This window comes from Lytechinus pictus, chromosome 19, assembly GCF_037042905.1.
Source record: "Lytechinus pictus isolate F3 Inbred chromosome 19, Lp3.0, whole genome shotgun sequence".
In the NCBI taxonomy this organism is placed as follows: Eukaryota; Metazoa; Echinodermata; class Echinoidea; order Temnopleuroida; family Toxopneustidae; genus Lytechinus; species Lytechinus pictus.
The window spans coordinates 10,589,249-10,616,582 of NC_087263.1; the positions used below are offsets into that span (position 1 = coordinate 10,589,249).

At 38.8% G+C, this 27,334-nt stretch overlaps 2 protein-coding genes across 2 annotated transcripts; one reads left to right on the forward strand and one right to left on the reverse strand.

Annotated features, from left to right (window-relative positions):
• Positions 1-3,167: 3,167 nt before the first annotated feature.
• Positions 3,168-9,984, reverse strand: LOC129283389 (uncharacterized). Its single transcript, XM_054919222.2, has 2 exons — positions 8,702-9,984; positions 3,168-5,009 (listed from the first exon to the last, which is right to left on the reverse strand). Exons 1-2 carry the CDS (start codon positions 9,598-9,600, stop codon positions 4,187-4,189), a joined length of 1,722 nt encoding a protein of 573 aa, XP_054775197.2. The 5' UTR covers positions 9,601-9,984; the 3' UTR covers positions 3,168-4,186.
• Positions 9,985-17,443: 7,459 nt separating this feature from the next.
• LOC129282432 (beta-1,3-galactosyl-O-glycosyl-glycoprotein beta-1,6-N-acetylglucosaminyltransferase-like) lies at positions 17,444-20,222 on the forward strand. The gene has a single exon (XM_054918332.2). It carries the CDS (start codon positions 17,747-17,749, stop codon positions 19,283-19,285), a length of 1,539 nt encoding a protein of 512 aa, XP_054774307.2. The 5' UTR covers positions 17,444-17,746; the 3' UTR covers positions 19,286-20,222.
• The last annotated feature ends 7,112 nt before the right edge of the window (positions 20,223-27,334 follow it).

The following is a 27,334-nucleotide window of genomic DNA, read 5'->3' on the forward strand; positions in this document are numbered from 1 at the left end:
GATGTGAGGTGTACTACAGCAGTCTTTATTTGTTTGTGACGTTGGTTTTGTTAAAGCCAGGGGCGTTTTTTTCCAGGCTGAAAATACAATTCAGGGGCCCGTATCACAGTGAGCTACGATTTATCCGATCAATCGTAACTATGGAAAGCCATCAATGTCAACATCTTAAATACAGGTTTGTTCAAAATATTTTCTAGAGTGATGTATATTCATACATCAACTGTTTTCTTCACAATTCAGTACGCTTCTTTTTTATTTTCAGAGGACATTGACCAAATGTCCAAATGAAAAAATTATGATTTATTATTATTGATAGATTTTCATAATTATACTTGAAATTGATCGGATCAATCGTAACTCTTTGTAAGACGGGACCCTGGTGAAATCCTTGATTTCACTCGGCTGAGATGCACTATTACATAGTAAACACGTTGCTTAAACTGTTTATACAACGCTGTTTAGTTGTGCTATACAGATGTTGTTTAAACGGTTTAAACAAGTGTTTAAAATCTTTAACATCAAAGTTTAAGTTTTAATATTTAAATCTCAAAAAGTTAGCCATGGTTGTTTAAACTGTTAAGCAACTAAATTGTGTACTATCTTAACTATCAAAGGTCAGGGGGGGGGGCAACTTTCATGAAACGATCCCCACACCTGCGCACTGAAAAACTCATTTTAAAATTTCAAACAAAGCTGTATATTATATGGACCTTGTAATGGTTGTTTGAGAGTTTAATCACACACACTTATTTTATCCAGAAATTAGATATTATTTTTTTTTGCTTAAGAATTTTTGATGAAGCAACTCCAGTAATGTTCGTAATAAACAGCGGTGGGTAAACATTTTAAAAAAGCGTGTTTTACTGAGCACGTTGAGCCGATGTCCCGTTTTCTAAAATCTTGCTTATCGTAGCCCATGGTCTAAGTCTGTTAATTACATCGTTTGTTTCTAATGTTTACTTTTTTATTTGTTCACGCTTTAATGGTGAAAAAAAAACTTTGGTTATATCCTCACAGTTACGAACAATTTTGCGTGTCAAATGAGTCGATAAATATATCTGTCTCTCAAATGACTATCCATAGTTTAACCATAACCTTAGACCAGGTTTTGGAATAAACGCAACTGCACAACATGGGCCTCTTTCATTTTTAGTTGAACAAACATGTAAAATCAAACAAATCCTTAGGGGAAATGTTTATGAAATGGGATTAAATATAAAGGGATTTCACAATATCATCACAAGAATAGTTGCATCCCTGGGAAACTGTGATAAGTTTAGAGCCGCTACTGCCACAATATTTGTTTTTCTATTAAATTCTTTTTTGTTTGTTTTAACATAAATCCATTACTCACAACCTATTGGCATTACCATAATATCATGATTTATTCTGATTCAAAGGTGTGCGTTCTACACAAAGTGGCATATTCTATAATGTGAATAATCTCATACGAGCATTCGCTAGTACTAGGAAACAATATTTCTGTCGATCAATTTTGTTCGAAGTCATTGAGAATCCAATTTTTTTCTTTTCTCTTTTGTATAACCACCTACCCATCTAGTTAGCATAGAAATGTCGAAATACTTCAATTTACACTTTAAATCGATAGCTTTGAGTTTCTTGTATACGGAGATAGGATATGTTTTTTATCTTGGCCACATCGCTTGACTTTTAAAGTAGCAACGAACTAACAGCGTCAATAGCACCCCCTCAAGTCTTGAAGTCAACCCCTTAAATGATAGCATACTAATTCACCACTCAATACATCCATAACCATGGTAACATACTCACTTATTATGTTACTAAGTAGCCAAGCAAGTACATTCCTCTCAAAAACATTTTAGTTTCTCTGAATGAGTACAATTATAGGCTTATTTGCTCCCTGTATTATTGATGGCTATCTAAAAAAGTACATTTTTCAAGACTAGTTAGCTATATTGCATTACACACAGTCAAGGAGAAACCACACAGAGTATTCTTCAGTTGGCCCCAATCCTCGCTTTTAAAACAAGCAAGAAAACCTCCACACATTGATTGTCCAAATACCCCTCTCCAGCCGAAGTGGCTATTTTTTCTTAGCTGTCCAGAATTTGTTTTGGATAGTTTCAGAGAAATCCACCAATCATTTATAATTGGGGGCTGAGACAGATTTTCCAAAGGAGTTTTTTTTTTAAGGGGGGGGGGGGCACGTGTCGGATCCACCACCACTGCTTATAACAATGAAAATCCCATCGAAATCGGTTTTAAGTAAGAATCTTCTGCTTTACATTCCACAATATAGTTGTACATGTACGCAGGTAGATGGTGATGTGCAAATGAGGGAACTGAAGACTTTTTGCACATAGTAATTATGTTTAGCTCTATCTAATACAATATGAATTATTTCTATAATAACGTGTGGTTGGATTTCATCTATTGATTACAAAAGGTATGATATTATCGACTATGCCATCACCACGATTACAGTAAGTATAAGCTATAAAGTTACCGTCATGTGATTTTTGATGAAATTTGATGAAATACTAAGTGATATGCTTGTTAAATTTCTAACTTTAATGAGATTTCAAATTAACTTTTCATACGGATAGTCTTGATATCTAAATTCCTGCTCCCAATGGGTAAAGTTATGTGTTTAATATTTTATTTCAAATTCCAAAATCCAGTAAAACTTTCTCCGCTTCGCATGCACGGTACCGTTGGTACGAAAATGCATTCTGGAGCGTTACCTTTTTTTTATGCCTTCTTCCATGTACGTAATGTACATAATTTTACATTCCTTGTTTTTGTGATATATTCATGACAAGGGCGGATCCACAATTTTCCAAGGGGGGGGGGGGCACATTTTCCGAGGAAAAATTTGACAAGCAAAAAAAAAGGTCTTCACTTTCAAAGGGGGGGGGGCACACTTCTATTTTAGCGGCATTTTTACATTAAAACTTTTAATTGTGCCTTCTCAACGGGCCGGCTTTGCCCCGCCCCCCTGGATCCGCCAGTGATTCATGATATCATTGATTTGTATTTTTATTATGTAAATGGATGAAATGTCAATCGGAGAAAATAAATGTTCAATTGCATTGAATCGACTTTACTACCCGAAATGAAATGGATGATGAGTTTGGACATGATAAAAATTCAATCACAAAAAGAAAGTCGAGACAAGTCATGAGTAAAATAAGAAAACTTAATTTTATTACTGAACAAAATGTACAAAACAAACTTGAAGCAAAAAGGCTAACCGTCAATATTAGTCATCACATTTGGAAATGGAAACGGTATTCTCTTTCCACAAGCATCTAGTCTTAGCCCGCATATTCCTCACTCATTTCATGAAAAATATTCTTTAAAGAAAAAAACATGAATGCGTTATTTATCGTTACATAGACCTACGGGGTGTTGCAGTAAACGTACGCCCAATTGAAAATCAAGCGCATGTTACAAAATCAAACAAGGGACGTTAAAAGAAAGTTGAGTTGCATTTAAACGTAGGCAAATCAAAGACAAATGCACATTTAGTCCAGGAGTTTAGGAATGACTTATGTACAAACGCTTGATTTTGGATTGGGCGTAAGTTTCAAGCAACTGCCCGGTGGTGTGAATAATATTTTGAAAGGTGATATTCATTTTTTTTCGAGGCACACACATGATTGAAGTAATGCCGTCAATAGGCTGTGAGGACGGCAGTGTTCGTATTTTTCGAATTGAACACGTAGAGAAGCATCATTTTGACTCCTGCATAAAGTTATAATTCAAAACATTTCATTGTTGACGAACACCCATTTGGTTCAAAGGTCTAACAACCAAACGACAATTGAAATCGAAATTGATAAGTGCGGATCATATAAGTCAGTTTTTGGCGTAATATGCCTTGTACAGTCAGGGATATGGACCTATTGGTACTAGTCAAAACAGGATATTTTATACTGATTTTTTCCACAGTGTCTTCTCATCATGTTCATAGTTTGCTGAAGGCAAAATGTTTCCAAGTTTCATTGTGAAGACAATCTTGTAGGAAATATTAGTAGAGATGTACTTATTCTTACAAGGCGCCCTCAGTCAGATCTGTGGCAGATCTGACCACTTTCGATTTATTTGTTATTTGCTTGACGACCTCGCAACATCCACTGTGCGTTGCATAAAGTAAGTTATATTGAGAAGTATAGATGCAGTGACTTGTCCGTCACAGTGTTCATGGTTGGACGGCATAGACGGGACTGTTCTTGTAGTTTGCTGGCCTGTCCCGTGGAACCTCACGTAGAAGGGAACCTCCGAAACCACCACCACTCAATAGGTTCATGAGGTTAGCCGGGTGGTTCATCATCACTGGTCGCCTGCCAGGTACACGGGAGCCAGGTTGACCGGGTTGACCGAATCCGGGTTGACCGGGTCTGGGTTGACCAAATCCGGGTTGACCGGGTCTGGGTTGACCGAATCCGGGTTGACCGGGTCTGGGTTGACCAGGCCTCTGCCAGGGTTGACGCGGCCCCTGCCCTGGTTGACGGGGATTCGGCATTCCGGTGCCAGGTACTGTGTTGGTTGGCGTAGGGTTAACCGGATATAGATCCATGGGATGGTACTCGCAGATCAACGCGTGCTGCTCCGCTCGGGCCTCCTCCATTCTCCACTGAGGGGTGATCTCAAGCTGGTTGTTGAAAATCTGATTCTGCAGGTCAGCGTCGAAGATAACGGCTCCGTGATTTGGAGGGGGACGGGGTCCTGGTAGCTCGACCCAGGGTAGGTAGTTACCCACTGGTTCCTTGCTATACCATTCCCACTGTCCGCTTGGGCCGACGTGGAGACCAATCCAGACAGGAACAGGCTCGACCATCATGCGGACCGCCCACTCGTAAAGGAAGTTATTCTCCTCTCTGGTGTTGACTGTCACAAGTGAGGCGTTCGGGTGCATCTGCGAGCAATAAAAGTTGGCGGTGTCTTGGAATAGACCGTCCGGACTGTTTACAACCATTGGGTTGTTGGCTGATACTCTTCTTAGGAAGGCACCACTGTCAAATCTGCAAGAAAAGCCAAAACAGATGATACATGTGTTTGTGAACAGGGTTTAAAGGGGAATGTAACCTTTGGAACATGTGGGCTTGTGAGGAAAGAGAGAAATCAAAGGATGAGATCAAAGAAAGTTTGTGAAAAAGCAGACAAATAATGAGAAAATTATGAGCATTTGAATATTGCGATCACTAATGCTATAGAGATCCTCCCATTGACAATGAGACAAAGTTGTGCGATGTCACATGTGAATAACTTCCCTTGTGTTGGACTATAAAATACCCCCCAAATGTCTCTTTTTGCTCTTTCTTATGATGATACAAACTCTTTATCCATTACATATTCTTGGAAAATTCGTATTACATGCCCCTATAGAAAGAATACATGATCTACTGATAGAAGTGATAAAAATGTCAGTTTAAGCATGTTAAGTGAACTACATACAAAAATAATGGGAAAGTTGTTCACATGTGACATCACACAACTTTGTCGCATTGCCAAATATGAGATATTATTATCAAGATATCGATAACTGTAAAGCGCCATTCGTGAAACAGTTGTTCATTGGCAGAAGGACATTTGACAATGCGTTTTCTATATGTTCTTCAATTCGGCGCACGCCGTGGAGCGAGAACTCCTTAATCATTAGCAATCTACTATGATCTTTTTAAAGAAAATTTTAAAACAGAAAAATGGGTCTTTTTCATCATGGGGTTAACCCGGTAATTGGAACGTCGGCGTGCATACTTGCGGCTTCCCGTCCCTGACAGTCCATTATGGGATCGGGTAAAAAGTGGGGACTGACTCATTACCCCTGTCTCTCCCAACGGAAGGTGAGTTTTCTTTATCTGTACCTCAAGTGCGACCCCCTGCTACCCTACATGACCCTCCTGCTCCTCAAGGAATAGTTAAGAAGGTGAGGTTTACCGCTCCCCAGAAAGGAGGTCACACCCCCACGCTCCTTCAGCATCGCAACTTTGACTTTATTGGATAATGTTAACCATACCAGCTTCATGGTGACGGAATAACTATTTTTATCACTTTCCATTAAAAATATTCATATTTTGGGGTAACATCCAAGTAACATATTGCCAAGCGTCGAATTGCAAGACTACGTGAAGGCAGTATTTCCCTTTGTAATTTGGTAGACTGTATGAGCGGTCCACTATCATTTTACAAAAAATGTAGGATATTATATAATTATATATATATATATATATATACATATAATATATACATCTTTATTATAAAGGCAACATTATTTATAAGGTTTTGCTTTCGGATTGTTTCCTTTTTTATACCAATATTTTTAATTGATATTTTTTCTTGAGATTTGCAAAGTAATATAATTTCGAATAAATTTAAACCAAGTTGGTTAAAAATTGATCATTTTTTCAAACGAACGATACGGTATCAACTTAAGACGAAAATAAAGAAAATAACATAAATTTCTTTATAAAAGGAACATGTGACTGTACTATGATTTTAGGCTGATGATGAGATGTGAACCTCGAAACATGTTCCGTTTAAAACAATGTTACGTTCCTTTCCTTATTTTCGTCTTTAAGTTATTATTTATGTCCTGTTGGTATGTCATTTTCAGTGTCCTCTATTCAATCGCTTTGGAGTGTGTTTTATGGTTTTAACAACGATAGTACGTGTTAGATACGCCAGGGCCCCGTCTTACAAAGAATTGCGATTGATCCGATCAACCAAAACTATGGAAAGCCAAGAAAGCAGCTTCTAAAATGCATATTTGTTCAAAAAAAAATCTAAATACAATGTACATGTATATTCATACATTCATCGTTTTCTTAAAAAATTAAGTGGACTTCTTTGTGCTTATAAAGGACATTGTGCAAATTTCCTGTACAAATGAATTTTTACGTTCATGGATTTCCATATACTTGAGGTTGATCGAATCAATCGTAATTCTTTGTAAGATAAGGCCCAGATCGACGAACGCTATAACGCAATTTTCAATGACATACCGTCGGTCGGTTTGGAGTCGGGTTATTTAAACCATGGACCTACTTGCTAGTAGGTCCATGTTTAAACACGTGTACACGGTGGTATCAATAATGAATGCACAAAGCATTTTCATTCACTTGATGCAAGTTAAAAGAGCAATGTATGGAAATACGCCTCGGTCAAGGGCCGTGCCGGGAATCGAACTCCGGACTTTGTGTAGTCGTGCGCCTTTGGCCACTCGACCAAGGCATCACACAATACTACGGACCATTCACACCAGAGTTATCCATTCAAGACCGTTCAAAGATATTCCGTTATTTCCAATGACAGACCAAGGGTAGGATCGCAATCGGTTTGTGACTGTGACATCAGTGTTCGCCATTAAAGCTCATTCTTCATGCATGGATAGCAGGGGGTTTTAGAATGTCTTGAAATAATCTATTTATTTCCATATGTATTCATAAATTTATTTATAAATTCATGTATTTATTTATTTATTTACTTATTCATCAATCGATTCATTAATTCCTTTAACTACTTATCTATCTATCCATCCATTCATCCATCTATCTATCATTTTGAATCATTTATTTCCTAACGATTTCTGCTTCTTGAAGCTGAATAAAATTTCATTACATACTTTCTGTATATATCTTATATAAAATGCTGTTCTTAGTTAGGTTTGACATAATTTGTTTTTATTTGTGCAGCCTTACAAATAATTAAGATATCATCAGCATTATATTTAACCCTCCAAGCAGTAATAAAAAAAGAAAAAGGTGAATAAATATCACACTGTAGAGAGATAGTGTTCTTTTTTTTTCTCGGAAATACGAGGCCGTCTTAAATACTCGAGATCGTTGATCGTGCCCTCCAAAAGAAAAGGAAAATTTTTGAGATCGAAGCAACTCAGGTAGCTCAATGAAAGTACATCAGAGCCAAAGCTGAACACTACGATGCGCTAAAACTATCTTTCAAAAAATTATATTTTTTTAAACTGATAGATAAGATAATAAATTTTGTCTGTTAAGGAATGCTCTTAGCAGCTGCCTGTGAAGGCTTTAATATTGCAATTTTGCGGCATGTTTTGTTTTCATAGGTAATTAACGTAAATTTAAAAGGCACTGTATAAAAAACGAAAATTATTAAGAATAGTATCGTTTCTCTATAACAACGGCTAACTTTAGTTTTCAGTCCTTACATTACATTCAGAACTTTAACTTTCTTTAACAAGATGTACAGTTCGTCTATATAATTGAACCGTGACTAGAGTTTAGACCGATGATAATTTTGAACTAAAAATCAGCCTGTACGCGGATACAGTCACCTCATTCGAGACAGAAATCGACATTTTGTTTTAAATCAATGCTCCCTCCTTTTTTTGTACAAAAGGATCTTTGAAGGTTCGAAATCATTTATAGACAATCGCAATGTTGATTTGGATTGATCATCACCATGATCACGTGTTGACGTCTTAAGTTATTGATTAATCTATATATTTCTAAAAAGCATAGAGTGAAGGTTGATTAACTATAAAGAGCCCAAAACATAAACTGTGCCATCGTTCATGTTCACACGACCTTTCAAACAGGGAAAGTTTTTCAATGTTGGGATGTCAAAATCAGTCACCTTAGGTTATTTTTTTTAGATATAGAATACGGACAAGACAGACATCGCAGGGTTTGGACTATACATCCGGCATTATGAAATTAGAAAATGCTTTGGAACTTACAGATAACAGCTGTTTCCTTCCTCAATCCAATATTTAGCGCATCTCTCCCTCCTGCTGGGATCGGGAATAACTGGTTCAATATTAGGTCTGCCAGCGCCAGGCCATTGACCACCGGAACCTCCTGCACCTTGGCCAGGCCATCCTCCTCCAGGTTGACCGCCAGCTCCCCATCCAGGCTGTCCACCAGGTTGACCAAAGCCAGGTTGACCAAAGCCAGGCTGACCGAAGCCAGGCTGACCACCAGGCTGACCGAAACCAGGTTGACCACCAGGCTGACCGAAACCAGGTTGGCCAAAGCCAGGCTGACCGAAACCAGGTTGACCACCAGGCTGACCGAAACCAGGTTGACCAAAACCAGGTTGACCAGCTCCGGGTTGTCCCCATCCAGGTTGACCAGTTCCAGGTTGTCCGGCTCCAGGTTGTCCCCAACCAGGTTGACCAGTTCCGGGTTGTCCCCAACCAGGTTGACCAGTTCCTGGTTGTCCCCATCCTGGCTGACGTCCCCCAGGAGTTCCAGGGAATCCTGGCTGTCCACCTGGTTGTTGTCCTCCAGGAGTTCCAGTTCCAGGGAAGCCTGGTCGTGCACCAGGTTGTTGACCACCAGGGGTTCCAGGCCTAGGGAAGCCCGGCTGTTGTCCACCCGGCTGTCCAGGCCTACCGCCAACTCCTGGCTGTTGTGCACCAGGGGTTCCAGGCCTGGGGAAGCCTGGTTGTTGTCCACCCGGCTGTCCAGGCCTCCCACCAACTCCAGGCTGTTGTCCTGGTTGTTGACCAGGTTGCTGATTTCCAGGTTGACCGGGTCTTCCGAATGGCGGTTGTTGCCTTCCCGGGATCTGGGGATTCTGAGCTTGCACAGACAACGCTGCAACACACACCAACACACAAATATAACCCCTCATCTTTACAGCAGCTACCGGCCTGATTATGGAAATTATATCACAGTGACTCAACTAAAGTCTAAATTGAAAAAAAAAACGGGTGCTGGATGACCAACTCGAACCTGCGATGTTGGCACTATCTGTTCCCCGTCATGAAGGAACGATCCTATTTATACTAGGTCCTCTTGATAAAAAAAGTAGCACTCTTCCTTCTACGTACTTCTGGTTGGATACAGCGCAGGCTCATCTGTTAAACAGCATCCGTCATCATCCATTGCCAAATCCAGTTAGGGATACCCCTGAGGAAAGGGGCGGGGCTTCATCGAGATGTCATGTGGAGGGAAATTACTGAACGAGGATGGGGCTATTTCGAACTCTAATAAGCCTTGACATCTCTCGCGCCACTGTGAGTAATGCCCAAGAAAATCGAAACGATTATAATAAACCCTTTTCTATATATCTCAGGTATTGTTTCTTTGGTGTAAATGACCCTGTAAACATTACCTCAAAAGAAACGATTAACACAATAAACGTTCTCTCAATATCATTTCACATTCAATTTCTTTTTCATGTTAATATGTCTTTGGAAGAGATAAAGTTGTTTACTACTACTACTACTACTACTACTACTACTAATACTACTACTACTACTACTACTACTACTACTACTACTACTACTACTACTACTACTACTATTACTACTACTACTACTACTACTACTACTACTACTACTACTACTACTACTACTACTACTACTACTATTACTACTACTACTACTACAACTACTACTACTGCTGCTGCTGCCGCTGCTGCTGATGCTTCTGTTGCTATTATTACCACTTCTACTACCTCTACTACTGCTGCTGCTCCTCTCCCCGACTTCTGCAACTACTATTCTACTATTTTTTTTCATTTGTGATTTCATTATTTAATATATTAACTTATTAACAAAACAAGGTATCACAATCACATTAAAGATAAATTCATGTAAGATCGGGTACCGTCTTCTTTCATCCCTCTTTTTCGTAATCCATACACCTGTGGCAATCCTAAATAAATTCCGTGACTGAAAGTATGAGTATAGTTTGAAAACAAAATAGTTACACGGTTTCCTTTGTGATTTCGCAAATCCCACGTAAGCGCTTGATGCCAATTACGAGTCTTAAGGTATACTGCTGACAAATTGTCCCTGAAAAAGTCTTTAATAACCAATTGATTAGTCATTTCTGGGAATATGACGTCCGACAGTGATTTAAATGTGGAGACACATTTAATACATGTACCTCAGAAAAAAAAAATAAATGTGGAGACACATTTAATACATGTATCTCAGAAAAAATAGGATAGCACCCATCCCTCCCCTTCATTTACCCACCCACATTCGTATGCGTCACAGATACGTGATATGTCGATTTTCACCATGAACCTAGCACTGGATTTCGTTGATATTTCATTATAATGCGTGGTGATTAACTTTGGCCCATCTTACATTTTCATCTCCTCCCTTCTCTCTATTTTCTCTTCTCTTTCTTAGTTTTTCTCTGTAACTCTCTTTCTATCTTTTTTTGATCTCCTTTTTCTGTCGCCTTAGATCTTTAAGAACTTTTCCCCGCTCCGAATTTACACAAGGGTTTTGTAGCTTCCTCCTCTTCACACGACCAGCACAATTTTTGCTCGCTCACTTTACTCCCTCGGGACTTTTAAGTAATTTGTCACACACGTCATGTTGTGCCCACTGAATTTTTCTAATTATACTACTTTCACCCTCCTCATCTTCCTCATCTTTTCCTCCCCAATTTTTTTATTGTTACAATTTTTTTATATCCAGGCAGCATTTATTGGTAAAAAAAGCAAATTGATGGGAAATATAAGTTTTACATATTCTTCAATAGACCTTAGTGAAAGTGGGCTTAGCGGCTTCGTTGGGCTATCAAAGAACAATAAAATCGCTTGTCCATACATTGCAAATAAAGCTTATTGAATAAAACAATGCAAAATGAATAATAAAATAAATAAACATACAAACAACAACAACAAAAACCTCCACAAAACGACGGTTCCAACAATCTTTAATCTTCTTTAGTGTTTTTATTTTAAAGTGGTAAATGGTTACTCCTTCTACATGTATATAAACAATATGCAACAATATGTGACTTCATATGCCTACAAAGATGCCCCGCCCCTGCTTCTAGAAGTATCAAGTTTTTAAAAATTCTTTCAAATAAATTTAGAGGTGTATTCAACTCCCCTTCCCTAGAATTAATTACCACCCCACCAGCGCGGCAGTACGCAAAAACTCGAAAGCAAGGGCTGAAGCGATCGAGCTTGTAATTTGGACGCTCTTGTATTTTCCAAAGTGAAATTGAAGGATTCCGTGTACATCTTAAGATAATTTTGTGGAGATTTCCAGAGAAAATTTAGTCGCCCCCCTCCCCCACTGAGTATGGTCATGTATCCTACACGTTTCCTCAACCGCTGTTCCTTTTTATCAGGATAGCAGATACTGATCTGTTGGAACTATTTATAGACATGATCTTTCGACGGTAAGTAACATTCTCTTTAAAAGAAATTGTATCAACTCGCGCAAGAAATGACAGGGACTAACCCTTTTTTCTGTACAGATTTTTGGCACTATAAAACACAAGGCCTTGCACTAATTCTGTTAGCATCATGAATTTCTCCCATGATATCTTAAGTGAGGAAATTCAAAGACTTGAAAATAAATAAAAATTTTAAAAGAAATCGCACTATGAGACACCTTGAGCCGCAAAGCTGCTCGTAATAGTAATAAAATTACGAATAATACCTCTTAGTTGTGCACTTATAATGTATGAACCTGTAATATACACATTATACTGACGTTCATATTCTCTTTGGTTGTTCATTCCAAATTATTTCAATGGTAAGTTCCATTCTTTTTTCACTCCTTTTGACATCATCCCCAAATATTTGTATTTCACTGGAAATCATTAATTTACCTGGTTAAAATAAATGTTGACCCTAAAATATCATATCTGACACCATTTCCTTCAAATTGACCCATGTTCCCCATCCTACTATATGTTCTCGTTTTCACACATATCATTTATTTTCAAATGCTATTTCTATCTGAATTTGTTATTGTTTGATATAAAGTTCATGTATATGTTTCTTTTCTCGTGGATGTTACCTGACTATCCCGGTACGGGTATAGGAGATCCTGCTGGTTGTAATAATTCATTTTACTTTTTCCTTTCCCAGGCAACCCTTAAACATTCTTGTTCTTTTTTATCTCCGTATGTTCTCATGCAAACTGCTTTGTAATTTTGTTTGAAATGCAGAATAAATTGATAATAACTTGCAAATGATGTTTTGCGCAGGGCTGGAGAGGAAGCAAGGCTACAGGGTCCGGTATACTCGAGGAACAAAACACCACGCAAGTTTTTCCATTCATGCACTGCAAAAACCCCGGTGTTGATTTAACACCAGCCCGGAATCTACATATGTCCACATCAGAGAAGTGTTTAAGAACACCAGTTTCGTTTTGGTCTTACACCAGTATACAACACTAATTAGTATCAAAACAGCATCGGTTTGATTCCAAACTGGTGTTGTTTCAATACTTCTCCAACAACACCAGTTTGGAATCAAACCGATGCTGTATTGATACTAATTGGTGTTGTATAAACACTTATCTGGTGTTTAACCAAAACGAAACTGGTGTTGTTTAACACTTCTCTGGTGTGGACATAAATGTAGATTCCGGGCTGGTGTTAAATCAACACCAGGGTTTTTGCAGTGTGTAAGTTATTGACATATGGTTGTTTTTCTTATTTCTGAAATATTTCCTATTTGGGGCGTCGTGGTTTAGTGGTTATGGGCGTGGGTTCGAATCCCAGCCATGGTGTGTTTTCCTTCAGCAAGAGATTCACCTGCATTGCGCTGCACTCAACCCAGCTGAGGTTAATGTGGACGCAGCCCGTGTTCTGCTAAAGCCAGGGTAATTATGCTGCATTACTATTACTGTAGAGCGCTTACAGACTTCTGATAAAGTAAGAGTTAAGCGCTATAAGCAAGTATATTAATAATAATAATAATTATTATTATTAGCCTCGTCCCGACTTCGTCCGAGATTCTTCCCCGAGGAGAACGCCAATGACTTTGGACCCAAGTCCAAGAGCCGGCAAAGACAAATGCTTAATCTTGTACACCAGAGATCATTATGTCATTTTAATATTCAACCGAGGACATCTGATATCGTTGCTAATCGAGGACATTTTATCTGTTTCCCTAAAATGATTTATGCAAGGGGTCGACATTCAAACTATTTGTAACGGTCCGCGAGGAAGTAATCGGTGTGCTGTATGTACATGTACACGGTCCAAAAGAGAAGCTAATGTGAGAGTCCAGGTTCCCGTAACACAAAGGTTAGCGATTGATCGTACGCTTGATTTTCACGATTGATTGTGTATTGTAGTCAATGGAATCAATCGTAGAAAAATGTTCTACGATCATTGCTAAGTTTTGTGTTACGGGCCATAGGTTTTCAACAAACATACGCGCACATCCACGCTACACACACACACACACACCCTTTTCAGTAACTGTGTGTGCTTAGATTTCAATGGGTGAAGCCCTCTTCAATCATGAAGACCTATGGTAACCTAGCTCAAGTATACCCATCAAAAAAGTAGTTTGAATGAAAACAAAAATCATACGTATAAATTCGAACACAACATTCGTGGATATGCACGAATTTAAATTGAATAAATGATAAGAAAGTTATGAGCTTTTAAAGTTAAGATCATTATTGTAATGTAGATCCTCCCATATGCAATGCGACAAAGATGGGTGATGTCACATGTGAACAACTTTGCCATTACTTTGGTATATATTTCACTTAAACTGCCTCTTTTATCACATCTATCAGTAGAGCATGTATTCTTTCTATATAGGGGGCATGTAATACAGATTTTCAAGGAATATATTATGGATAAAGAGTTTGTATCACCATAAGAAAGAGCAAAGAGAGACATTTTGGGGGGTATTTTATAATCCATCAAAGGCAAAGTTGTTCACATGTGACATCACACAACTTTGTCGCATTGTCAATGGGAGGATCTCCAGAGCATTACAGTTATCGCAATATTTAAATGCTCATAACTTTCTCATTTTTTCCCGATTTTTCTCAAACTTTCTTTGATCTCATTCTTTGATTCCTTTGTTTCCACACAAGCCCAATTGTTTCAATTTCCCTATATGTCCGACGAATAAAAATTGTCAAAATCAACTGACCCAAATCCTAGTACAGTTTTACCAATAAATTCGTTGACTTTGATCATTGTTGTCGGTCGGACACATATCCACCAACATATAACCAATTTCGACCAACTTTTTTTGAGAGTGGGCATTAATGACTCAAACAAGTAAGATACAGTTCATTTTTTAGACACTTGTGTTGCATGGAAAAAACTTTTTTTATTTTACTTTGCTTTGGGTGTGTTCTCCCATCATGTTGTAACAGACAAACCAACAATAAATGTACATCCCCTCCATATTTAGGAAGAGACGGGGAATAGAGGGCTAGCCCCTGTGACTCACAGCAAATCGAAACACATGCAAGATAATTCTATATACATATTTAGCATTTAGGGAAATATTGTTAAACAGAGGAGACTAGAGTCAGACAGATTTTCTCCGCGAACGCTGTTAAATCTTATTTCCTGTGTCTGCAGTTGGTTTGGTATTAAATGATGGCCCTTTCTGAACTTGTTAGAGAGCATATAGTTTGGATCAAGATGCTTTTCATTTTGCTTATGTGTCATTCCAAACGACAATAGACAGGAATGAAGTTTGAGAACAATATAGAATGCAGTAATGACAAAATATGTATCATTGTTAGGATTGATGCATTCCTCTTGAATTTGACAACGATCAAACAAAGTCTGACGAGTCTTTATGTATGGAGGCATTTTTGATGTATATTGGACAAGTTATATGCGTGCAAGAAATCAAAAATCATCAAAGGTCTTGAGTGTTTCAGACGGATTTTTCATTGAGGAGTATGAAGCCGTTGTCAATAGAATGGCAGCTACTTTTTTTCAAAAACTACTACTGCTACTTCTGCTGCTGCTACTATTACTACTGCTACTTCTTTTACTACCAATGGCGTACCGTGAGTCACGGCATAGGGGGGGGGGGGCACCCTACAATTTTGAGTCACTTAATGGGTGTGCAAATAAAGCACGGTCAATAGCCAGGTATACCGACCTAATAGAGATATTTTAAGGACAGTGCCATTAAAAGGATACGTATCTCACTGATTAAATAAACGCGAGCACGAAATGCGAGCTGAAATTTTGTGATATTCAGATCTAAAGAGGGGCATTCTAAGGGTTTTTTGTGTCGGAATTCATTTAGACCATACTATTTCACTAACCAAATGATGCGAGCGCGAAGCGCGAGCTGATTTTTTTTTCAATATTCAGGCCAGGAGTAAGTTACATTTTAATGACTGTTTTTAGGAATTCAAGAGAAGACATATCTCACCAATCCACTGATACGGACGAACTGGAAATGTTTTATTTTCAGACCTTAAAAGGGAGCAATCACTTTAAGTAGTTATGAAAAAGAAGCAGATGTCTTTACATATAATAATAAAAGCTCGAAGGCGAGGAAATATATTTTGTTTACATTGTTTTGAAAAACAGGATGTTTTAATACCTTTAAACGGGATTATTTATCTCATTAAACAGACAAATTGCGATCATGAGGAGTGATGAACACATAGGCCCCAAGCAAAGTATGTTTCATAAAGTTATGGGGAAAAAATCTTATGTAATATGATATAATATATATAACAACATATAACATAATGCTTAAAAAATGTTTTCTTCTCCCCCACTATGTTTATCCTTCTTTCTCCCTCTTTTTCTCCCTTTTCCACCAAGGACTACTATTCACCACCATGTGGAGCGCTATGGCACAAGTGGATTAGCCTCCGGACTTTCGAACAGAGGGTCGTTGAATATGAATCCATGTCATGTTTTATTCAAATAAATCTTAAAACAGAATCATCTTCTAGCCGAATGGTGGTTGTTGATTTCATTTCAATCTATTAACTAAAATAAACAATGTCTATCAAAAGTTCATCGCAATGATAGTTCCCATTTTTCGACGTTCACATGACATTGATGCACGCTTGATACTAACGGATGCAAAAAAATGTAGGGTAGGGGCTGCGAATAATTGCTATGTGCGGTCATGTTCATGAACTTGTTAATATACTTCCCGTCATGGATAAATCGTCTTGCAAAAAAAGTAGATAACATGTCCTTAATGACCTGACATCTTAGGGGATTTCAGAGCATCCTCCCCAGACTTCCGGTTCCAACTTAAAGGCCAATGGCAGTTTGTCCTATATCTGTAGGTCCCAAATGGTTTGTAAGTGTTTTTTTTTGTCTTGAGCTTGACAAGGCTTGTGAACAATCTGGTTGATGGTCTTGGAGGATGTCAGAAAATAATCATAAAATGTTGTACTCCTTTCATGAATTTAAACAGTATATTTTATATTTTGTGTTGTCCTTTGATTTTTGCATTTGTATGTGTTTACATGTAAAAGGGTCCTGTGAGAGAACAGTGTGCGTCACCGATGAAGCTACCCTGTATAAAAAAGATTTAATTATAAAAAAATTATCATAATAATAATAGTAATAATGATAATGTGAAACGATATTAGCCAATGCTATGTATGTGTGTTGGTGTGTGAGCTTTAACCAAGTTCGAATCGAATCACTGTGTCACTCTGATCAACTCGGCTATAATCTTAAGGTAATTAGAGGATTTTCTTTATGAATCAGTCCAATGGAATTGACTGAGAGGAAAACCCAAGCAGAGAGATTCATGGAGGTCTTTCCTCTGGCACGAGGACATGTCTCATTATGGATCCATCAGAGAACATCCGCTTTTAGGCATTTACAAGAAGTGTTACTTTGATGATTTCCACCAGAACTAAGGATGGTTTCACCTCATACATTTAATCAAACAGAGGTTGACAACACCTTCTACTACTTCATGGTATTGACAGAAAGATATTGGCGTGCAAGACATTTCGCGGTGAAGAAACCAAAGTTCACCAATACCCTTCTTGTATGTTTTAAGTAAAAGGAACTGTTTCTCTTACGTAAGCATGATTGGTAATGGGACAAGGTGTTCGTATAGAAAACATTTCCGAAAACATTGGAAAACTGTCTTCTTCATCTTGTTCATATGTTGTGGTTTATATGCCTACTTGTACGAAAGAATTAATACCACGAAGAAAAATGCTTTCCGGAAGTCAAACGGCACTGAGAGGGACAACTACAATGGACAACTACAAAAACCTGAGCCGGGTGGTCCTGGATTTATTAATGATGATAACGTAAGTTCAGTCAGAGGAAATATTGGTATTTCGACAAGTGTGGTCAAAAGTACAGACCCGGTGGGTAAAGAACTGAAGGCCAGGTTCAACATGGGTCATTGGAATTCTTCAACAGTTTCCAGGGAATACCATCACCATTATCAAGTAAACTGCAGTGGGATTATCCAAGGGGACCCCTTATCCCTGGAAAGATCAAAGTCGATCCTCACTTGGACAAATGTCGAAGGACGAACGCCAATGCCTTCGGATGAGGTAGTTGCAACGTGGACGCGCAACTGTGATTATTACAGGACTAACCGGAAGTACCCAACCGAGGCAATGTCACTTGAAGAATTTGACTTTCCCCTAGCCTATATACTGCTTGTGCACAAGGACGCAGCGCAAGTGGAGAGGCTGCTCCGGTCCATCTATCATCCGCAGAATGTGTACTGCTTCCACGTGGATGCCAATGCGGACGACGATTTTGGCACAGCGATCCTTGGAATGTCCCGTTGCTTTGACAATGTCTTTATAGCTTCAAAACTTGAGAGAGTCCAGTACAGGGGATTCTCTCGTCTTCAGGCGGATATCAACTGCATGGAAGATCTAGCATCCTGGAGTGGATCTCGCTGGAAGTATGTTATCAATCTATGTGGTCAAGACTTTCCTTTGAAAACTAACCTGGAGATTGTCCACCAGGTGAAAGCCTATGGAAGTTATAATGATATCCCTGGTGTATATCCGAAACAAACTGAATGGTTTGTTAACCGGACCCGGAACCACCATCGCGTGGTAAATGGAAAGTTGCAGATCACAGGAATCGTAAAACCTCCACCACCTCGCAATGCTAAAATATACTTTGGAAATGCTTACTATGTCGCCAGCAGACGATTCGTGGAATTCATTCTCAACAACAGAACTGCTAAGGAGTTGTTATATTATCTCGAAGATACGAACAGTCCGGATGAGCACTACTGGGTCACCATGAGTCGTTTCCCGGATGCACCAGGCGGATATCCGTACTCGTCATGGCGATCCTCCGCTCGATTTATCCGGTGGACCGTGTCGGATGAACATCCGCCCTGCATCGGAAAGTACGTACGGCAAGTCTGTGTTATTGGGTCCGGATATCTACCTTATGTTACCAGTCTACCGCATTTATTTGTAAACAAATTGAATTATGATTACGATCCGATTTCGTTGCAATGTCTAGAGGAGATTATGGATTACCGGACATTATTTCCCAATGCATTAGCTGATTTCGTTCCGGTTTACCCGTTATATGACTTATTTCCAAATAACCCGCAGACAGAAAAACAACAATATTAGTGAAAGCAACGAAGGGCACTGGTTTTCCCTTTTTCTCTTTTAATTGCCCTGATTACAACCAGCCGTTCTGCTTTGAATCTGCGGCATATTTTGCAAGAAAGCTGAAGGCACCGATCCCACTCATTTCCATGAGTGCGCAGAACAAAAAATAATATTGAACATACGTTACGTTTGGCCAAGTATTTTTTTAAAATGCAAGTGATACGCATGGCCATCGTACATCTTGCAGGTACTTCTTACGTCCAACGCAGATACGACCTGAGAAGGTCACTTGGACGCACCCTACTGTTTAAAGTTGCACCTTGATTCTGCTAAGCACATGCGGGGCTATTGAATCCTGGGTCCCGCAAAGTTACTTTGCCATCCAATGATATCTTCTATGGAATTCTTAAATTGATTGCCTGTTGAGCAGTGTTGCCATTGTAGTTACAATTGGATGGTAAACAGGTAAAGGAGCTTAAAATAATAGTAGTTGTCATGCAAGGGGACCCCGGATGTTTGGTGTATACAAATATATCAGGCTTTTAGTTAGTGCAGCGGGAATCATTTGCCCAAGGATTGACTGGCAATTACTATTTCTTTTAGATTGAAAAAAAAAAACATACGGGTCATAGGACGAGGTTTACAGTCGGCCTATCTGCGATCAGCTGTGAATAGGGTCCTGGTTCGTAAACACTTGTTATGATAAAAATTTCGAATTTTTCCATTACAAAATTGACGGAAAGAAAGTTTCAAAAGAGCAGTTACAGAAACATTGAGATAATCAAATGAATAATATTTGAAGGATTCCAGTAGCTTTAAAATGTTATTGGAAATATGTTCTCATAACGAGATTTATGAAAGGGCCCGTGGCTTCCAAGCATATCTTTTGTAGGTATTTGTTCAAGTTTGTAAGGTGTCGGTAATTAACTGTTCATTAAAAGTGATTATGTGAAAAGATCTAAAAATGAAAGTTATGTTGTTTTGTTTTTGTCGTGATGATGCCTCTGTGATTATTAGGGGGGGGGGGGTGTACTGTCATTACAATTATGATATCATGCTGGAAATGCCCACCCACTCACCCACATACCCTCACACACTCCCTCACTCAAAGACATGATGAATATCATTTCTCATTGGCGAAAGAGAGATGTACGCGTGCGCAGAGAAAATGATATTTATCACAATTGCAGAAATCGGGAAAAAATTGTATATCTTTCAACACTAGCGTACCTAAGGGGGGGGGGGGCAGACTGCCCCCCTGACGAGTCATAACTCATGCAGGGAACGTATACCTGCCCCCCCTGACGAGTCACAACTGATCCAGGGGACGTGCCCCCCTCCCTTTTGAGCAACCAAATTAATAATTTGTAATGTAAAAATGCAGTGAAAAAAGACATGTGCCCCCTCTTTTGAACCTGGATTTTGGGTTGAAGACTTTTTTTTTTTTTTTTTCTTGTCAAATGTTTTCGCGGACGAAATATCCTCCAAAAAATTTGCCCCCCTTCTGGAAAATCCTAGGTACGCCAGTGTCTTTCAACCCGGTCATGAAAATGAAACATCTGAGTCATGGTTTAGGTTTAGGAAACACCACAAAATTCTTGTTTAGGGTACTCTGAGATCGACAGATAATTACTTGGTTGGAGCCAGTCTAAATTGAAAGTTCATGTACGACCATGATGTCCACTTTGTAATGACAGTGCTCCACTAAGAATCTCAAATTGATTATCGGGGATGAATTGTGGGAAAGACTCGTAAGATTTCAATACATGTACACGCATTTCAGGTCGATCACGCAGTGACAGGTGGTAAAGTCACACCAACGAAACTGACTCCAGACCGATCAAAGCTATAACGTTACTTCGAATGGTATATCATCGGTCGGTTTGGAGTCGGTGGGACGGCGGCATTACAGTCTTAAGCCCGGCGCACACTATGCGATTCGAATTCGCTGCTATCCGAATTAAAAACATTGTAATGACATTCGATGTGAACATTCCAAGCAATACAATCTCAGCGATCAAAGTCCGTTTAGTGGTAGGACTACTGACATTGAAAGTCTGTCTAGTTCGAGCCTCAATGTAGGACCATCGGCTGCGACGTGAAGCCGATTTGGACTTTACTCTGACCACAGGGCTTGCCAGAAAGCAAAATTCTGTTTTCATTTTTCCCAACATGATACCAAACTTTAAAGAAAATAATTATACTTTTCGGAAAATTCACGTTTAATGCAAAATTCGATTTATTAAAAAATTGCGTCGCATCATAGTGTGCGCTGGGCTTTAAAAAAGATTTCTCAAAATAGCCAATGTATTGGTGAAAACGAGTCCATCCAAGAAACAAGGTCAAAATCGACCAAATTATTAAATAGAAACTGCCAAACTTTCGATTGATATTGACCATTTTTACCCGTCGGAATCGTATTAAAAAACATTGGCTATTTTGACTAATCCTTTTTAAAGGGTATTAATTTCTACTTCCGTCGAACCAATTCGCACATTAGAATAGGCCTATGCACAGTAGTATAAATCGAGTCTTTACGTTTGGTCTGATAAAATTTTCTATCAGATAAAAGAAAGAGAAGATTCTCTCTTTCGAACCATTAAAATTAATCCTTTTCCCTTTTGCATGGAGGGGCGAGATTTCGCACTAATCACTTTCTATTAAGGGGTGTGACTCAGGACCTATATTGGTTATGGTTGTTTTGCTATCAGCGGCTACAGCGATGTCAATACCGAACCACAACGGAAATGACCCTAGCGCCTTAACGAGTGACGTACGTCATTTTCTGCTCGATCCTAGGTATTGGTCATCCATGGTCAACTCTCAAACCGTCTGGACAGGACACATGACTGCCATGGTGATGACCAATGGTTGTTTTGGGAGTTTTTGAAAGTCCAGATGATGGCCTGAATCAGTGTGGCTTTGATATTCGTTATGATTGATAAATCAATGAAGCTGTCTCTGATGAGTGATTCTCTTCGCACAAGTCACAGACAAATCTACCCTATAACAGCATATGTGGAAAGCAAGGTATCTTTAATGTGAAAAATGGGAAATAAGTAGGCTTTAAATTTGTTTCAGTCGTATTAACGAACCCGCGACCCTCTGTTTGAAGATTCGGAGACTTATCCTTTGCACCACACAGGCCATCCGTTACCGTTCATCATTCCATGGACCTATTCGTAATAGGTCCATGATCATTCCCAGAGACTACCTTTAATAGCATGTATTTTTTAATGAAAAGATAGTTGTTGATATAAATTGGGACATTATTCACGCAGTTACCTCTTTTTGAATATGTACAGTATAATATGTTCAAACTCTTTCCTTCTCAATGCGTTAAACGGGTATCTGATATGATACGCAAGCCTATGTGATAGGCCTCTGCATAGCAATTGAGTCTGAAAAATCTTGCTTAAATTCTCCCCAGGGAGTAGAGAAAAAATGATTCGTTGTACGCGTGCAAGGCAGAAACTGTTAAGCGGGGTCCAACTTAGAGACATCATAGAAGCCGTTAATTATTATTATTTTTTTAATTCATAATCGTAAACGCAATTATGAGAAGAAAAAATAAACTAGAAAATTTCACCAACACACATAGCATTCCATACTTCTGTTAACGACAGTCGATTAAACCGATTTTTCTCTGAGCTTTTCTTATTTGCAAACATGGCATCGGATGTATGCGCTGTGTCACATCATTAAACAATTTCCTGAAATCACTCAAACGTCACGGAAAGAATTAAATAATCGTTTAGATTCATCACCTGGACGAGCCTGCTGTATTTAGCAGATAATACGTCATTATTAATCAGTTATTGAAATTACTTTATCCAAACGAAATGAATGCTCTTTAGAGATAAGAAGGTGTACCTGTTCCATATCAGAAACACCCCTTGTACGTAAAAGTGTTCCAAATACATGTAGAAAGATTGGTTGGTACTGTATATCGATTTAATCAGTTCCATCTGTGCAACCCTAACCCTATTCGCTATATATTTTGCAATTTCATTAGAAGGGAGATCATGATTTCGAGAACAGCCTTAAGTCTGACAGTAATTTTTGTCAGAATGTTAAAATCGGCTAAACGTTCTGCTTCCATAATTAAAATATTGAATTGACCTGCCCATCCAAATATCCAAATTTGTTATAACTTATTCTCAAGGTATGTAACTGAATTTTTGAGCGGTTTGAAATGATTCTTTTCCGATATCCACCACTCGAAAGTATCCTTAATTCTACGAAATTTTCAACAATCATCCTAATAATTCTATTCAAGGTAAAGGAGGCACTTTTCTGATCTGAACATTGTAATTATAACAATGATAGCTGGAATTATATAGCGCTTTGTGCCTGGGGATACAAAGCGCTGCTATACATATACACCGGTTTAGTCGCGCTGCCTAGAAGCATGCCTTCCTACCAGGTAACCCTTCACCTCACCTGGGTTGAGTGCAGCAGAATGTGGATCGATATCTTGAAGAAAACACGTCATGCTTGGGAATCAAACCCAGGTCCCTCAGAATGAAAGACGAAAGACTAGTAAACCAGAAGGCCCCAAATCAAGTATTCCTTCAAAAGAAACTTGTAAACTGTATAGCAAATTGTCATGTTGTCAAGAACTAAATTTCTCTGTTTCAATGTGTCCGTAAACAGGTCTTTTTTTATTTTATTTTTTTTCATTTCATCTCCATCCTTCTGTCATGAATTGTAGATAGTTACATTTTCATTGAACAATCCAAATGAACTTGATTTAAGTATCTGAATGATATTCTTGACGTTTGTCAAAAATCATTACATAGCTTTATATTTGAATATGTCTGGAGACAAGCCTATTTACTTGTCTCATTAATTTTTTCGTTTTTCGTCTTTCTGTCACGAATACTTACCATTTAAGTTAGATGGATTTCAATTCAATAATTCAAACGAACTTGATTTGATCATCCGAACAATAGACGTGGGAGGGTGCCACTGAGAGGAGAGAGCCCCGGGAGCCTCTCCCGTGATTTGCATCAGTCGTCTCGATATAGCAAGCACAGTCATCCACTGGATTTCCGCTCTGCAAACATTAGTGACTCGTCTCCGAAGGTTGTGCCACTGCCATACCAATGAACTCGACTCCAAACCGATCAGATGGTATGCAATTGGTAATAATGTGACAGCCTTTGTCGATTTTCTGGCGGGTTTGCCGGTGTGATGGTGGCATTTACCACAAGGTTTTCATATGATAAAGGTTAAAAAGCAACATGCCTCGGCTGCTTTCAATATATAGCGTCAGCTCTACCCAACTTATTTCCTGATTAATTGCCCATGATGCAACATTCTAAAAAATAGACTTGGAACTTAATATTATAGGTCCATTCAGAACATTTACCTGGGTAATTTACCAACTTTAAACTTTACTACATTCACACCGCAATTATTCTGCCAAGGGCAAGGAATGCTAAAAAACTTTACCCTTTTCCATAAAATAAGCCAAATTAGTTTTTTTTTGTTAATTGCTAAGTAACAATGTCATTATGCATCAAGATTATAAAATGACTCTTTCGTGTTAGTTTTCATTTCCAATAGTTATAATATATTGACAACGAATTCCTCTCTGTCCCCACAACCCTACAAGAACACACCTACAAGTGGACTTAACACACCCACGCGCACACCCACCGTCCCCTTGCTCAAAGCGTCTCTCCCACATGCGCACAAACACACACACTTTCAAGAGCCGACACTGACTGTAACATAACGCATATATACGTAGATATTGCGGGGGGTGGATATATTCAATCATTAAATAATAAGAGTAACATCATGTGAAACACACACACACATACACCAACCACACGCGCAGCCGCACCCACAAAACTACGGACACACACGCACAGAAAGATGAACTCATCATCCATATCCAAAGACAGGGATGTCGAAAGAGCGAAAAAGAAACAGAGAAGTGTGTGTATGGGTATGTGCGCCGTTTGGGGTGTGTGTGGGGATGTGTGTATGTAAGTGCTTTCCTCTTGTCTTAAGTATGTATACACATTAGATAAATGTCACGTTTTAAATCAGACCTCTATATTTTTCCAATAGTTATCAACTGACAAATGGCCTGGCAACATTCTTTGTCATCATCAGTAGGCCTATGACGGGTGCGGAGCTCTGTTTCATTGAAATTGATATCGACAGTTATTAGTCAAAGAAATGTCATTATATCAGTACCTCTTACGAATTATTTTTTATAACAAGTACAGGACCGTCGATGCACTAGAAGGGGGGGGGGTAGAAATACATTATGAACATAAGAATGTAGGCTATCGTGTATAAAGAAGCAACAGAATGAAACGTGGTGTAGACCCTCCCCTTCAATAATTAATATTTAGCTTTATATGGGACACGGATAGTTGGTTATTAGTGACCGGATGGTTAGATTTCCCAAAAGCAACGGTTTCTCACGTCACAGCTCTAATCCTATGGGGAAAATTGCCTTGAACCCCGTCATAATTTCGTAGGACAGGGTCGTACCTTGACCATACCTTAATCATAAATCATTATCATTCATCAATACTGTGGGCATTGATAATGGTTCCATGGAAGTCCACCATGAAATGTAAATATTGTAATTTGATCGGATTCTTGATAAAAATATAACTACAAACATTGGATATTCAGCTTTATATGGGTCACGGATAGTTGAGGATTAGTGACCGGATGGTTAGATTTCCCAAAACCAATGGTTTCTCAAGTCACAACTTTAAACCTATGGGGGAAAATTGCCTTGAACCCCGTCATCATTTCGTAGAACAGGGTCTTACGTTGACCGATAATCATAAATCATTATGATTATTCATCAATACTGTGGACATTGATAATGCTTAAGTGAAAGTCCATCATGAAATGTAGATATCGTAATTTGATCTGATTCTTAATAAAAACATGAATACAAAAAAATGGATATTCAGCTTAATATGGGTCACGGAGAGTTGGCGATTAGTGACCGGATGGTTAGATATCCCCAAACCAATGGCTTCTCACGTCAGAGCTCTAGACCTATGGGGAAAATTGCCTTGAACCCCGTCATAATTTCGTAGGAGAAGGGTCGTACCTTGACATAAATAATTATCATTCATCAATACTCTGGACATTGATAATGGTTCCTCGAAAATCCATCTTGAAATGTAAATATTGTAATTTGATCTGATTCTTAATAATAACACGAATACAAGAAAAAAATGGATATTCAGCTTAAATGGGACACGGTCTCACGGAGAGTTGGTTATTAGTGACCGGATGGTCAGATTTCCCAAAACCAATGGTTTCTCACGTCAGAGCTCTAAACCTATGGGGGAATATTGCCTTGAACCCCGTCCCAATTTCGTAGGAGAAGGGTCGTACCTTGACCATACCTCAATCATAAATCATTATCATCTATCAATACTCTGGACATTGATGATAATGCTTAAGTGAAAGTCCGTCATGAAATGTAAATATTGTAATTTGATCTGATTCTTGATAAAAACATAACTACAAACAAATTGGATATTCAGCTTTATATGGGTCACGGATAGTTGGTGATTAGTGACCGGATGGTTAGATTTCCCAAAACCAATGGCTTCTCACGTCACAGCTTTAAACCTATGGGGGAAAATTGCCTTGAACCCCGTGATTTTTTTCGTAGGACCGTGATCGATGATCATAAATCATAATTTTTCATCAATACTGAGGGCATTGATAATGCTTCCGTGAAAGTCCGTCATGAAATGCTTCCGTGTCCCGCAGTGTGGACAGGGGGGTGTGAACAGAATGACCCGTATTTCGAACATTTTGAACTCAGGTTTAATTTAAACCAGGTCGGTGTGTCAAAAAGCTGTTCGTAAATTAACGACTGGTGAACATTTCGTAAGCACTAAATGAACATATTACAATGACCATATCATTTGCCACAAGAAAAGATCACCAGTCGTTCTTGTCGCTCACAACATACGAACAGCTTCATGAAACGGCCCCTGGGCTAAAGTCATGAAAGTTGTGGTTTAAATAATCATGTGTAGACAAGTATCTCTAACAGGCCAAGTT

Coding starts and splice junctions, on each gene's coding strand:
- LOC129283389 (XM_054919222.2), bottom strand. CDS start 9,600: ATGAGGGGTTATATTTGTGTGTTGGTGTGTGTTGCAGCGTTGTCTGTG. Junction 5,010..8,701: donor GAAGGAAACAGCTGTTATCT/GTAAGTTCCAAA, acceptor CTTTTCTTGCAG/ATTTGACAGTGGTGCCTTCC.
- LOC129282432 (XM_054918332.2), top strand. CDS start 17,747: ATGATTGGTAATGGGACAAGGTGTTCGTATAGAAAACATTTCCGAAAA.